The 12,987-nt window shown below is 39.5% G+C and overlaps 2 protein-coding genes across 6 annotated transcripts in view; one reads left to right on the top strand and one right to left on the bottom strand.

The window, feature by feature from the left end:
- The window catches only part of rasal1 (RAS protein activator like 1 (GAP1 like)), a 33,288-nt gene extending 30,137 nt beyond the window's left edge, over positions 1–3,151 (top strand). For all 3 annotated transcript variants that reach the window (XM_031898673.1, XM_018092556.2, NM_001008048.1), the window contains 5 exon segments: positions 439–579; positions 1,970–2,105; positions 2,180–2,300; positions 2,762–2,835; positions 2,904–3,151. In XM_031898673.1, the coding sequence (XP_031754533.1) occupies positions 439–579; positions 1,970–2,105; positions 2,180–2,300; positions 2,762–2,835; positions 2,904–3,025 (594 nt within the window). In that variant the 3' untranslated portion in view covers positions 3,026–3,151.
- A 2,162-nt stretch (positions 3,152–5,313) lies between these two features.
- dtx1 (deltex 1) overlaps positions 5,314–12,987 on the bottom strand; it is a 31,958-nt gene continuing 24,284 nt past the window's right edge. For all 3 annotated transcript variants that reach the window (XM_012969921.3, XM_004910627.4, XM_002934268.5), the window contains exons 6-10: positions 11,586–11,647; positions 10,468–10,626; positions 9,155–9,316; positions 8,698–8,787; positions 5,314–8,324 (exon numbers count right to left, since the gene is read on the bottom strand). In XM_012969921.3, the coding sequence (XP_012825375.1) occupies positions 8,097–8,324; positions 8,698–8,787; positions 9,155–9,316; positions 10,468–10,626; positions 11,586–11,647 (701 nt within the window). In that variant the 3' untranslated portion in view covers positions 5,314–8,096. The remainder of the gene's footprint in view (positions 8,325–8,697; positions 8,788–9,154; positions 9,317–10,467; positions 10,627–11,585; positions 11,648–12,987) is intronic.

Genomic DNA, 12,987 nt, shown 5'->3' with positions numbered 1-12,987 from the left:
TCGTTTGGCCCTGGGGCCAAACGATCGAATTCTGCACATGGCAATGGGGTAGTCGGTTCGGGGACGCATCAATGAGCCGATGCGGTCCCCGATCCGACTGGATTTTCTAACCTGGCTAAGATATCGGTCGGCCAGGCCCCTCGGTTCTGCCACTACACGGGCCGATAAGCTGCCGAATCGGTCCAAGGGACTGATATCGGCAGCTATACTCGGCCCGTGTATGGGGGCCTTAAGGCTATCTGAGTGGGTTACAACTATACTACTCTGTCACATGGCTGAATTTCAAAGTTATATTGGTACAACATTCTACTTTGCAAGGCAAGAAGCAATGCTGTTTGAGAGGTGAATAGCAATGGAAGTAATTATATATCTATAATGTTCTTTACATTTGGTAAGAAGTCCATAAAATCCTTTCTTTTTATGCTATGTTTTTGGCAGGTGCGTTCTTCTATCCCAGTGCATCGGATCTGTGCAGTTGAGAGAGTAGATGAAAATGCTTTCCAGCATCCAAACATGATGCAAATTATCAGCCAGGACAGTGAGACCCAGGGAGGTCACATTATGTATATACAGTGCAAGGTACTACATGCAAACAATGGCATATCTTATACACATGTGCTTTTTATATAAGATGAGATAAATCCTGCTTACACACAGAATGAAAAACTTGTGAATTTCAGATTTTAATCCAGATATTCCAGTACCCCACAGTAGATGGAAGAAATTTTAGTTTAAAAAACTTAAGTAGCACAAGTTATTCAACTGCACCTTATGCACTGTATGATGAATCAATCAATGATAAGATGTAACATATTAAAAAATGAATGTGCCAATCCAAGTATATTGGGGTTGGCACTACTTTATTATTTAGAAAATTGGCCTGTCAGCATTGCTTTAATTACCTTAAATGTATGTATATTTCATTAATATAGCACAACTTAGGAACTGTACAGCAGAACAATAAATGAATACAACAAATAGGGTCAATACAATAAGAAATACAAATAAATACTAAATACAGTTACATTAAAGATTAAGTTCTGAGTGTTAAAGAGACAAGAGGAAGAAGATCCCTGTCCTGTGGAGCTTACAATCTAAGTGGATGGGTAACTTACAAGCACAAGTATATTAAGTGCTGCAGGTTACAGTGGGTGACTCTACAATATAAGTGCTATTTCCCATCAGGTGCTGTGCGAGTGCTCCAAGAAGTAGTCTTTGAGTTTAGTTCTGAAGAGACTGAGGAAGGATTCTCTCAGGAGGAATTCAGAGATGTCATTCCAAATATAAGGAGCAGCTAGGCAACATGGTTTAGGGCAGGAAACAGCAGGATTAGTGGGGTGTGACCAAGTAGTTGCTTTGAGACCAGCAGAGGAGTCAAACAGGAATGTATGAAGACACAAGAGAAGAGATGCAGAATGAATGGCCCTAAAGGTTATGAGAATAAGCATATAAGTTATTCTTTGACTTCAGCAGAGGTGGTGTCTGTACTCTCTTGGATGAGAGGATTCTGGCAGCAGAATTTCATACAGAATGTAATGAGGAGAGAAGAGAGTTTGGGAGGCCAGTTAGTTTCAAGTTGTAGTAGTCTAGACGGGATAGGAAAAGGGCATGCATGAGCATCTTAGCTGTTGCTTGTGAAAGCAATACGCAATATTGCATAAGAAAAACTGACAGTGGTGTTAAAATGATCAAAGAAGGAGAGAAAGGAATCAAAGATCACCTTCAGACAACATGATGAGTTGACAGGGTTAATGAGCCTGCTCTAAATAGAGACAGTAAAGGGGGAAGTAGGACCAGTTTAGGTGGAAAAATGATTTTGTTTTGTTCGCTTCAGTTTGCTAGTTGTAGTAGTACCAATCCTCATTTGTTTTGTCCAAGGGGATGACACTGCTGCCTTATTATGAATAGGATCTAAACAGTTACAATGTACAGCTGATATTTCTCTGTGTGTGCTCTACTCTGTGCATAGAATGTGAATGAGTTGAATCAGTGGCTCTCTGCCTTGCGAAAGGTCAGTTTGTGTAATCAACGTCTGCTGCCAACCTACCATCCAGGGGCTTATCGCAATGCCCACTGGACATGCTGCCTGCAGACTGACCGTACAGGTAACAAAGCTCCCTACATTTGCCCTTTCCTGTCCCTCTGTTGTCCCCTTTTCATTATTTATTGTGTATTTTAGTGCGAGGGTGTAGTCGAACTCATTTGGCTGTGACTCTGGGGGACTGGAGTGATCCATTGGATCCCGATGCTGAGGCACAGGTTCTTTATCGGCACCTACTTCTTTCAAAGGATGTGCTCAGGTGTGCATTTGTTTCTTTTTGGCTCCCTGTGTTAGAAGCCATGGCCCCTTTTCTGCATTCATTGAAAACCCTTGCGCTCCCTACTGACCTGATATTTTCTATAGATTAAGCCTTTGTTTACTCCACAGATAGGGTTTCAGACCTCAACCCCAATGTTAAAAACCAATATTACACTGGTTACAGTATCCATTTTCCCATACCATTCCCCAGGGCCTAGTTATGGTTCTTTAACTAAAGTGATTTTGTCTGTCCGATATTGTTGTAAATTAAAAGTCAATGTAACTGAGTCCTTTGTGCATACTACAAGGAGATCTATTGGGCTGAAGCAATTCATTTAGTGGGATCTGTTCAAAACTATGGAAATGCCCAGCACCTGACTTTTTTAACCAGTTAATGTATATATTTTTTTAAAAGCTTTTACTTTAACACAACCTTATAATTTATGACATTTATCTTTTAAGGGACAAATACTTGGAAAACTCACTGAACGCAGAAAAGGCAGAATGTAAGGGTCACAGCGAGAAGGGATTTGCAGGTAAGAGCATTTAAATTCTGGGGGTTAATTGATATATAATATTGGCCAATACAATTCTTGTATTCCAGGTATGGCAGTATCCTCCCCAGCAAGATGCCTGCTGTTCGCCATTGAGGATCTAGAAAGAGCTCACCAAGCCTTCGAAAAAAGGGAGAGGGAGGACACTCCTATTCACAGTCACTGTACATAGCAGATCAAACCAAGCAGGCTGCTTCTGCTTTCTTTCCATTCAAGTGAATACATGGCCATAGGTTTTTTTGTAATCTTGTGGATTTTTTTCACTCAAACAATAAATAAAAATTTGCTTGGCAGTTTATTTGACTAGTTTTGCTCTTAAACAAATTGTCTTGGTTACATCTCTTCTGCACATCAAGCTAAATGCAATGTCAGCAGAATGGGAAATCCCAGGGGAACCTGGTGTGTATGTTTTTGTTGAGGTCAGAGGGATGCAAGTTATCCTCTGCATATCAGGAGTTAAGTAATGTGACTCTATAACAAGTAATATTATTTGCATCTTTCCTGTGCAAGAAAGTTTATCCTTTAACAATGTCAATTAGTACTTTATGCTTCACCGGCTGCCCTTCCAAGCAAGAAGTCAGTTATTGACGCGTGCCATCTGCCTCAACCCCGTATTAACCTACAGGTACCATATAAATATGCAGGGGTAATATTCTGTAATATTCTCCTGCACTGTCCAATGCGTTTGATCTTAGAAGCTGCTTGAAATGCATATTGAAGTTTTTTTTTTGCTATTGCATCTCCAGCAAATAAAGAGGAGGTTTGCAGTTCAAATTCTACCATTACCATTAAATAGCAATAATCTTCAGTACCCTTCCCTTGTTTAAGTGTCCTTCCAACTACAACTTCCATCATGCTCACCAAGCAGTTTGCTGGAGCCGTTGGGAGTTGTAATTTATCCAAAGCTGGAAGGCCACATCCATCATGTAACATTCCAAACAGAGCAGCTATTCCCCAGCAGCACAGATCATCTCACCAACCTGGAACAGAGACAGACACAACACCTGAATTCCATAGGGATTTCTTTATTCACATATGCAGGGACATGCAGGGGCACAGTTATGGGGATGGAGAAGGTTGCTCCATGCATCCCATGATACGTGCTGACAGAAATGATTGCATTCTCTCTGGTGTGCTTAGGGTTAACACCCCCTTTCATTTTGAAGGACCAACATAAATATGCTACTACTGTGCTACTGGCTGAGTGACCTTGGGTGCATTCCCTCCAACTGGCTCACACCCACATTTTGTCATGTAACCTGTATAATATTATATTAGTTTTTATTTAAATCTCAATTTTGAACATATTATTAACAGCCTTACATTAACACATAAATATAATATTGTAATGTAGGTTTCAGATTTATTTTTTGGTTGGAGTTGATTTAACAATGCTGTAGAACATATTGCTGGCAGTGGGGGAAAGATCATAGCATTGTAAAGCATAATTAAGGCCACTTGGTGCACAGGGTTGTAGAATTTAGCAGGGCATCAAAGGCTTTGTAGGGAGAAGAGTGACAATGCTGGAAATCACTACATTCTGTAGAGATTAAAGGACAGACTTAACTGACTTTCAGATGAAGCACAGCATTTTATTGGGGTGTGTGAGCCTTAACTATAGAGTGTGATAGTCTTGCACTGAATAAGGGAAGTACTGTTTCATTATAGGAAATCAGCAGATCAGAACGCTAAACTGTAGGGTGCAGTGAGAATACAGAGAGTTAAAACGAATTTTATGAGTGCATGATTACAGTTAATTAATTGTGTGTAGGAGAGAAGAATCGAACATGGAGCCATTCATTTTATGGAAACTCAATCAGGCATTTAGTATTGTATGGTGTAAGGGTGACCAGACCTCTGTGTGGGAGATCAGATATCCCATTCATTGGGTGGAGGACTAAGCATTAAAGTGATGATCGTATTTGATGATCATGATGCAGGAGACGAGACCCTATATATCAGAGGGTCAAGGTAGATGATATTAATATACAGTAGGTTGAAGGTAGAACTTGTTTCCCAACCTCTTAAGCTGTTGTTGACCTACAGTTCCTAGCAACCTCCCTCGCCCTCCCACTGTTAAATAGTATAGGGAGTATTTTCATAAGTGGTGGGCTTGCAGGCTTAGTTACACTTATATCATGGGGCTTATTTACTAATATGGGCACAAACTCGCCAGTTTTATGACAGTAAAAAAAGACCCTGCCTAGAGCTGTTGTTCTGTGGTATGGCCCAAGGCATTTCCCCCCTATTTGCAGCCTCCTATAGGCAGATTTGCCTAGGATTTCTATCAGTTATCATAATGAAAGATCACAACAAAAAATATATGAACATATCTGTTATATTTTAAATTATGTCTACAACGCTTAAAACTTTAAAACTGTATTTTGTAAAGTGTAATTGTTGCCACCTGCTCATAGTAATGTCAGTTATAAGCACTTACACAACACAAATACTGTTTGCTTGTTTTCATGGTGCTTTACTGCTCCAAAGTATAAGCACAATTTATTTATACGCCTTTAAGGGAAATCCATACGTGCAGTACTTTAGACGTGCATTTGTCTGCATATTAGCAATTCCAGTCCATATATTGAGGTTACATTTGACTACCAAAACAAGGGAAACATGTAAAAAGCAAACGCTTAAAGTATGATTCCTGAGTTCATTAAGCAAATACCAACCCATTATGCCTGGAGTAATGCAGAAATATGCTGATCAAGTCCAGCTGCCCAGTCTTCAACTTCTGTGGTTGCTTCATAAGGAAAAATAGCTAAGGGGACATTGGCATATTTAAGGGAAACTGGATGAAAACGTATTACTTGAAATGGATTCAGTGCATTGGTTTGAAATGCAAGGCAAACAGACATGCACACTAAATAGGCTGACTGATAATATCAGGCTAGTATGGGAAAGCAGCATCATTCAAGGACAATCCATTGAGAACATTACAGAGAGGAAAACTGTTTCCTTTATTCTGGCAGCAATTATTAGGTTGGGGTTGTCTTTGGCAGTTACCTGTGCATATGGACCAAGTAAAGATGGAGGTAGATGAAGAGTTATGGGTAATTTTCTCTCTAATTTCTTTTTGGCAGTGTATATGTTTTAAAAATTACGTGTTTGCAAAGAAGAGGGTGGTGAGACCAAAAATGTATTTAGTTATCTGTTTTCACACGAATATCTTAGTACATTGTATCTGAACACAATTACCATAGTTGAGCATGGTTAAACACTCATGGCTGATCCTGGCCTACTGTCTAACCATCTTGGGAGGTTGTCTGTATGCTGTGAGTCCCCCCAGATCATAGGTAGTCTGAGCAGAATGATAATCCTCTTCTCACTTAATATATATGATGTCTCATCCTACAGGGAGAGAGGGGCTGCAGTTCCCTCAAGTTCCCCCCAAGTTCAGAAATGCCCACGTGGGTGCCAACAGCAGGCATCAATTGGGATAACCTAAAGTTTGCCTTTGTATGGAAGCTTTAAGATATGGAAACGTTTTAAGTTACATTCCCAAGGACTAAAGCAGGGGTCATATAAAGTCAGCTTTGGACTGGGTCTCCTAGGTTCTACCAGAGAACCTGACACCCTGGGCCCATTCTGACAGCAGGTAGATATAGACAGTACCAGAAGGTATAGGTTTTTATAATGGCCAAAAGTTGAAATAAGGATGAGCTGATGGGCATTCTGCAAGAAAGAAGCCAAGTATGGCCAGGTCCCAATTTGAGATCCCTTGGCCCTTTGGTAGGTCAGTCCAGTCTTGGCTGAGGTGTTGTATAGCCAGTAGTTACAAAGGCTAACAGAGGCCTTTACAGGTTCTGCAGGAAGTGCTTATGGAGATTGTGGTGCACCACTGATATCCTACCACAGAAGAATTATTACAGAAATTAAAACACGTTTTCAAAGAGAAATGATTTAAAGTATTTAATGCCTGGGTTGGCAAGAGAACCCTTAAGATATTTTTGGAATATTTTCTGAAAAGACTTTGTTAGGGACCACAAAGCTTAGCAGTTTTGCACATTAATGGAACAGTAAAGCTTCAAATTGATATATGTTTATATTAACGGTCTTGTTGTACAAATGAAACATATAGTTAAAAGTTTCCAAACATAGCAGAACAAAAGATACATAAAATAGTCTGTAGCAAGCATGGACAAACCACAGTTGTCCTTCGGCCGTTGGTGGGATGGTGGGAGTTGTTCTCCAACATCTGCAGAGCCATCAGTGTGATTGTTACAAACTGCTCTTTTAACACACAAGAAACACAACATTTCTTTAAAAACAGATCAACTTGCATTTATGCCACATGGAATGCCAAACCACAAGTAACATTCTATAAAGTGAACTCAAACACTGCCTTAGCTGCAGGAAACCCCGTTTCTCCCAGTGCTTCAGGAATGGGCATGCAGGACTTCAAATAACAGGTTTCAGAGCCTTTTGCATTTACATATAGAAATATATATATAGCATTATGTGTCATATCGGAGCAACATATCTAAGCATTACTGTTCCTTTAATATGCATTGCTCACAACCTTGTGCAGATCTTGGGGAAGGGTTTAAAATGAATGCCTTATTGCTCATTTCTAACACTCTGTATTTTATATATAGTGGTCAGAACAGCAGTCCTGTGGCTATACATACTCCTCTGAAGCTTAGTGTCCTTTTCAACACAGATTCATCAAACATATTCTCAGATCATGCAGACAGCAGGACAGAAGGAGCTTTACTGGGCCTGGGCTTTAAAGTGGGAGGAAGCTTAGATGCAAGGACCAAAATATTACTTCCTGGCTGGAGACAATTGTGATGAAAACCAACACTGGATGTTCTTAGCACCCGCTTTTTAAATATATAATTATGGGACTCATTCATTTTTCACCCCTCGGAATGTTCTGTTGTAGAACCCTCTTCCTCACTGCGCCAGTTGGCTTGAGTCCTTTGTCTGTGTGCCATCTGCTTTCCTCCTTAGCAGCACTGTGTACTGTGGACAAGTGCATATGCTCTGCCAGTGTCTGATTTTAGGCCATCTTGACATTGTCTTCACACCCCACTTGGTTTATGTGATGTTCTGCATCATATTGTGATGATTCTCTGAATTTTGTCCTTTAGTGACAAAGGTTTCTCCAGAACTGCAGCACCTGAAAAAAACTGGATTTTTCTGGTGTGCAGAAAATCACCCTCCTGCAGATGGGCAATGGTATGCACCTGCTGGCTTTTATATGCACAGCTATGTAACTGCCAGTGCCATCATCAGTATGGGAGGCATCTCTCCTCCATGACGCCCTGACGATGAAGTTCAGCCAAAACATTGTCCAAATAGTTGGGATCTGGGTAACCATGGCCTGTCAGGTTGGACCCAAATTCCGTCTTGTGGTGAATCTCATTCCACACAACTGTGTTGGATTCCCCTGTCGTGCTTGAGGTACCAATGGCAAATATCAAGCGCCGTTCCCAAGCTGCCAGTAGGAGTCGCAATACCTGCAAGGGATATCATTGCTTTTTATTTTGGCTTTTATTGATTCAGGTCTGATCTAAACAGCTATGACCATAAGTAGCTTGCAGTAGGTTAAGCTGCCAGCACCAGAAAGAGTAATCTCATTCCAAGGTTTTTGTCTTTTTTTAACATCTGTTTCTTTTATGTCTTACAGCAATCAGTTTACAGCAATGGTAAATGGTTACTGCAATCAGTTTATAAAAATGAAAGCAGTGATGTGAAACTTGTTATAGTACAACTAGCATTATCCCAACAACCTTCAGTTAATATTGGTACATGGTATATTATTTAGAACATAACACTGCCATTTAAGGTTATTTATTCTTTACAAGGAATGATGTTTTACATGCAACTTACCTTTCTCCCCTTATCATTATCTGGTAGATAGCAGTGTCGTGGAAATCCTCTGGCTGTAAACTTCTTGCCAGGGTTAGGATGTTCAGGCCCCTGGAATGAAATATTAATTATTACCCTGATGAAGTAACCTACAGTCTAGCAGTACAGTTACAGTTCTTCTCAATGGCCAACAGCACAGGGTTCTGTTTTAATGCTGTGATTCTCCTGTTGGAATGCTGTTACTATGCAGCAAGGGGAACTACTGATCTGTGCTCCTTGTTGCCACTGGAAAATGCTTGGCTTTTTTCTCAGTAGCCATAAACCAAATTCTTCCCATTGACTAGTGACTGACAGTGTGCCACTGGTCTGTAAATGCTATTTCAGATATAAACATCTTAATTTTCTAGGTAATTACCCTTTAGAGCCACTACCCTTGTCTATTTGGTATCCTTAGAATATGATAGAAAGTAGCTGGTACCTGCATGCCGCTTGGGATATCATATACGATGCGTATGGTTTTACAGTCTGGGTAACCAGGCAGAGAGTGTGGGATGACATGGAATTCCATCTTCCCTGGAGGTTGTGTGCCTGTCTTCTCTCCATAAATTGCTTTACAAGTTGGACACTGCAAGCTACCATCCTGCAAGATAAGAAAAAACAGATTACATTAGTGATTTATTGAGAAAGTATTTTAAGGAGAACTAAACCCTAAAATTGAATATGGCTAAAAATGCCATATTTTATATATTGAACTTTTTGAACCTAAAGCCTAAAGGTTCAGCATCTCTAAGGAAGTAATGATCCAGTACTTCAAAGTTGACTCGGGGGGGTCACCATACTGGAATCTGTTACAAGTGTCAGTGACACTGCACATGCTTAGTGTGCTCTAAGCAGCTGTTGAGAAGTTAAGCTTAAGGTTTGGAACAAATTATCAAGCAGAAAATAAGATTTGTCTGTTATTAAGGATGATGCTACAGGGCTGATTATTAATTTCTGTATTATTTACTAATCAGTCTTATATTGTGACATTTTATTTATTATATTTTGTATATACAGTATATTGTGCATCGGTCCCTAAACTCAGTAAGTGACTCAGTAAGGGCTGTGGCTGCCTTGGGCTGGTACAGAAGCCCAAAACATAATGAACAACATTTCTGCCCTACTTCTTCAGTTAAACTTTTATTCTCCTTTAGTATTCATATAGCATACATGTAGATAAAAATGGATAGTTGCATTTAAGAAGTGTTTGTAATATTTTTTTGGGGGATACCAATTTCATTATTACCCTTATAGTAATACCCTGCATTATGTGGGACATAATACTGATTGCAGTTAAAAGCTAATCAGATCACAGTTATCACTTAGAATTAAGAAACGCACATGCTATTCACTGCCAATGTCTCTTAGGTCCCTGGCTAAAGAAACAGTATAAGGAGCGCAATCTATGCTTCTAAGTGCACTTACTTTTGTTACAACAGAACTTAGCACAAATATGGCCATAGCAAAGCTATCACAGGCACAGAACTCCACAGGGTTCATGCAATCCTATACCAAACACATATTCTTATTGTCATAAGTCCCCCGATTTTCCAAGTACCCATTTTTTCCAGGTGCCCTCTTTAAGTGTGTTTCGGTCTAAAATTAAAAAAAAAAATCTGCCACCGTGTGATGGTGTCTCTCAGCTTCGGCTGAAGTTTGCACCGAGATTGAGCCTGAACTCCAACAGCCTTTTGGTTGTGAAAAGCCCCCTTCTCATTTTTTTCTTTTAACACACATTCTATATTCTCTCACCTTATTCCCATTGTTATACATGGCCACCAGGCACAGCACATGGTACATGTGGTTACACTTTCCAAGCTTTCCAACCAGCTCACCACGAATGCCTCTATGACTGAGAACACCATCATAACCTGATGCAGTGACCAGACGTTCCATGCAAATGGTGCAATCCTAAAGGGAGAGATGACACCAGACATAGATCAGCCCACTTTATAACAGCAAAATCAACAAGTCATTATTTAGTTTAATCTAAAAAATACTATAGTGTGGGAGGTTGGATTCTGACCAGGAGCCAATTATGATGGCTTTTTAATACACAATAATACCCTGTAAATTATATCCTTATAAATAGTGCTTAGTGATGAAATCTGTTAAAACCAGTGTCTAGTGTTGTAATTTCTATCATATGACTCACCTCACTAAAACTTGTGTATTATAACAATATTGTAACCTCCCTTTTGTAAAATATGAGAATATTAGAAGTCACTTAAGTGTTACATGACCTTTCAGGGCTGGAAATAGGTGTAAGTAGGGTAGGCAAGGTAATGCATGTGCCTGGGAAGGGGGAGCGCAGACAAGGAGAATTAAGAAAGGGAAACACTGACTGACAGATAAGGAGGGGAAATTTGGGTAGCTAAAGGATGAGGGAAGGAAATGTGTGACAACAAGGAAGGGTTCAGGAGAAGTAACAGCAATGGGGTGGATTTGTAAAGGGGGCAATTACAAGCAGACAGGAGTGGGGGCAGAACAAGGGGCAGGCTGTCTCTATGACTTTTATATGGTCCTATGTTCTTATATTTTACAATTAAGGGGGTACATTATTCTCTTTATAAATCATGCCTTTGTATAAGAGTTATCAATCTAACTTTCTTTATTGACCATTAGTGGATTGGACAGAGGGTTTCAAAATAGTGGTAGATATATTGGAGATATAGGTAAGAGTTTAGGATTTACATGTTCAATATATAGAGATGTCTTATAAATAGTTACTGTTTTCAGTGCCAAGCACATACATTATATGTTCTCATATTCCTATAGGTGTTTTAACACACATTATTTCATAATTATACAAATACTTTGGACCATCGAAGCCTGCTTCCTAAAGTCTCCAGTGTTCCAGAAGTGCTCACCTCATCGGGAGGAGACTTTACTTTCTGTATGTATCTGCGCACCACCTCTTCTGGGTTCTTACCTATAAAAGGGACAGAGATATAATAAATTACATTGGATCTCCACCTATTACTAATCCAATAAACATTAAAAATGTTCAATGGCTTTGAATTTATTTGCAAATGTAACTGCAACTGAATACCTTCTGGTCTGTTAATCAACTGCCTACATAGTTTCAAGAGCAAGCAGTGCAGAAAAAAGAAAGTGACAGACAGATACTACTTCCAATTGCAATTATCTTTAAAACCGGTTAACATTTTTAATGAATGTAGAAAATTACTTAGAATTAGAATGGTTATTAGGTTTCACTGCCAATACTGATGCTTGTTCTACTTAGCAACAGTACTCCCTGCGTGACATTAATCTCAATATTTAAGGTTTATATTAAGCTTTACACACTGTCTGACCGTCAGTTATCAATAATGGTAGCTATTCACAGTTCACAATGCATTTAGAAGCTATTTTCCTGCTATCGGAGACATAAATGTGCAAATAGGTTTGTATGCAAGACAAGAGAGACAATGCTTGGATTCTGTAGGACTGCAGGACACGCTCAGCTGAAAAATGAAAATGTAAATGAATTTATTATCAAGGTATTTACTCGCTGCAGGCATGATACCTTGGTCATATTGCTCCACTCAGATGTCTGTTCCCAGTCAGATTAACTTTAACTAATGGAGTCTAGATGGCAGTTGGAAATTATTTAGAAATATGAAAGCAATATTGGAGACTGTTGGTTCACAAATGTAATAATGTAAGCACGGCTCCTACTGCTGAATATTTAATAGGTCAGAAAGTAAAGTAGCACAGTAGCACAGCAGTGAGAACTGCAAGCAATACAGACGGTGAGAAGCAGGAAAAGAGAACCACAGTTAAAGGTTACTGTCACGTCTACCTACAGAATTCACTAATCTATGAATGAAAACCCAAAACCTTACAAAGGGCAACTCTGTACAGTCCATAAATGACTCTGGACACCCAGGCAAGCATTATGTTGCCCTCTCACTCTCAGTCTTCCTTTCAATAAAGCTCAGTTATTGGGGCCACAGTAATTATAGTAGTACACTTTGTAAATCTAGGACTGTGGCTGGTAGCATAGGAGCTGAAAAGTAATAAAAACCACCACGTCCCTTTATTTAAATGAGAAATATCTAACCGTGCCAATGCTGCTGCTTTTTAGCTTAAAAAAAACCCACTCATTATATTGCATTTATCAAAGTTCCCCATGTACTCTCTGCCTACAGACTATAGGATATTATTAGGTTCGATTACCTCTCTTTATGAATGCTGTAGCTTGCTCTACTAGCCTAATATCATCACACAGGGGGAAAACAGGCTTAAATTGTACTTGGTACCAAATCA

This window comes from Xenopus tropicalis, chromosome 1 (assembly GCF_000004195.4).
Source record: "Xenopus tropicalis strain Nigerian chromosome 1, UCB_Xtro_10.0, whole genome shotgun sequence".
NCBI lineage: Eukaryota > Metazoa > Chordata > Amphibia > Anura > Pipidae > Xenopus > Xenopus tropicalis.
This window is presented reverse-complemented; position numbering and strand designations above follow the sequence as displayed.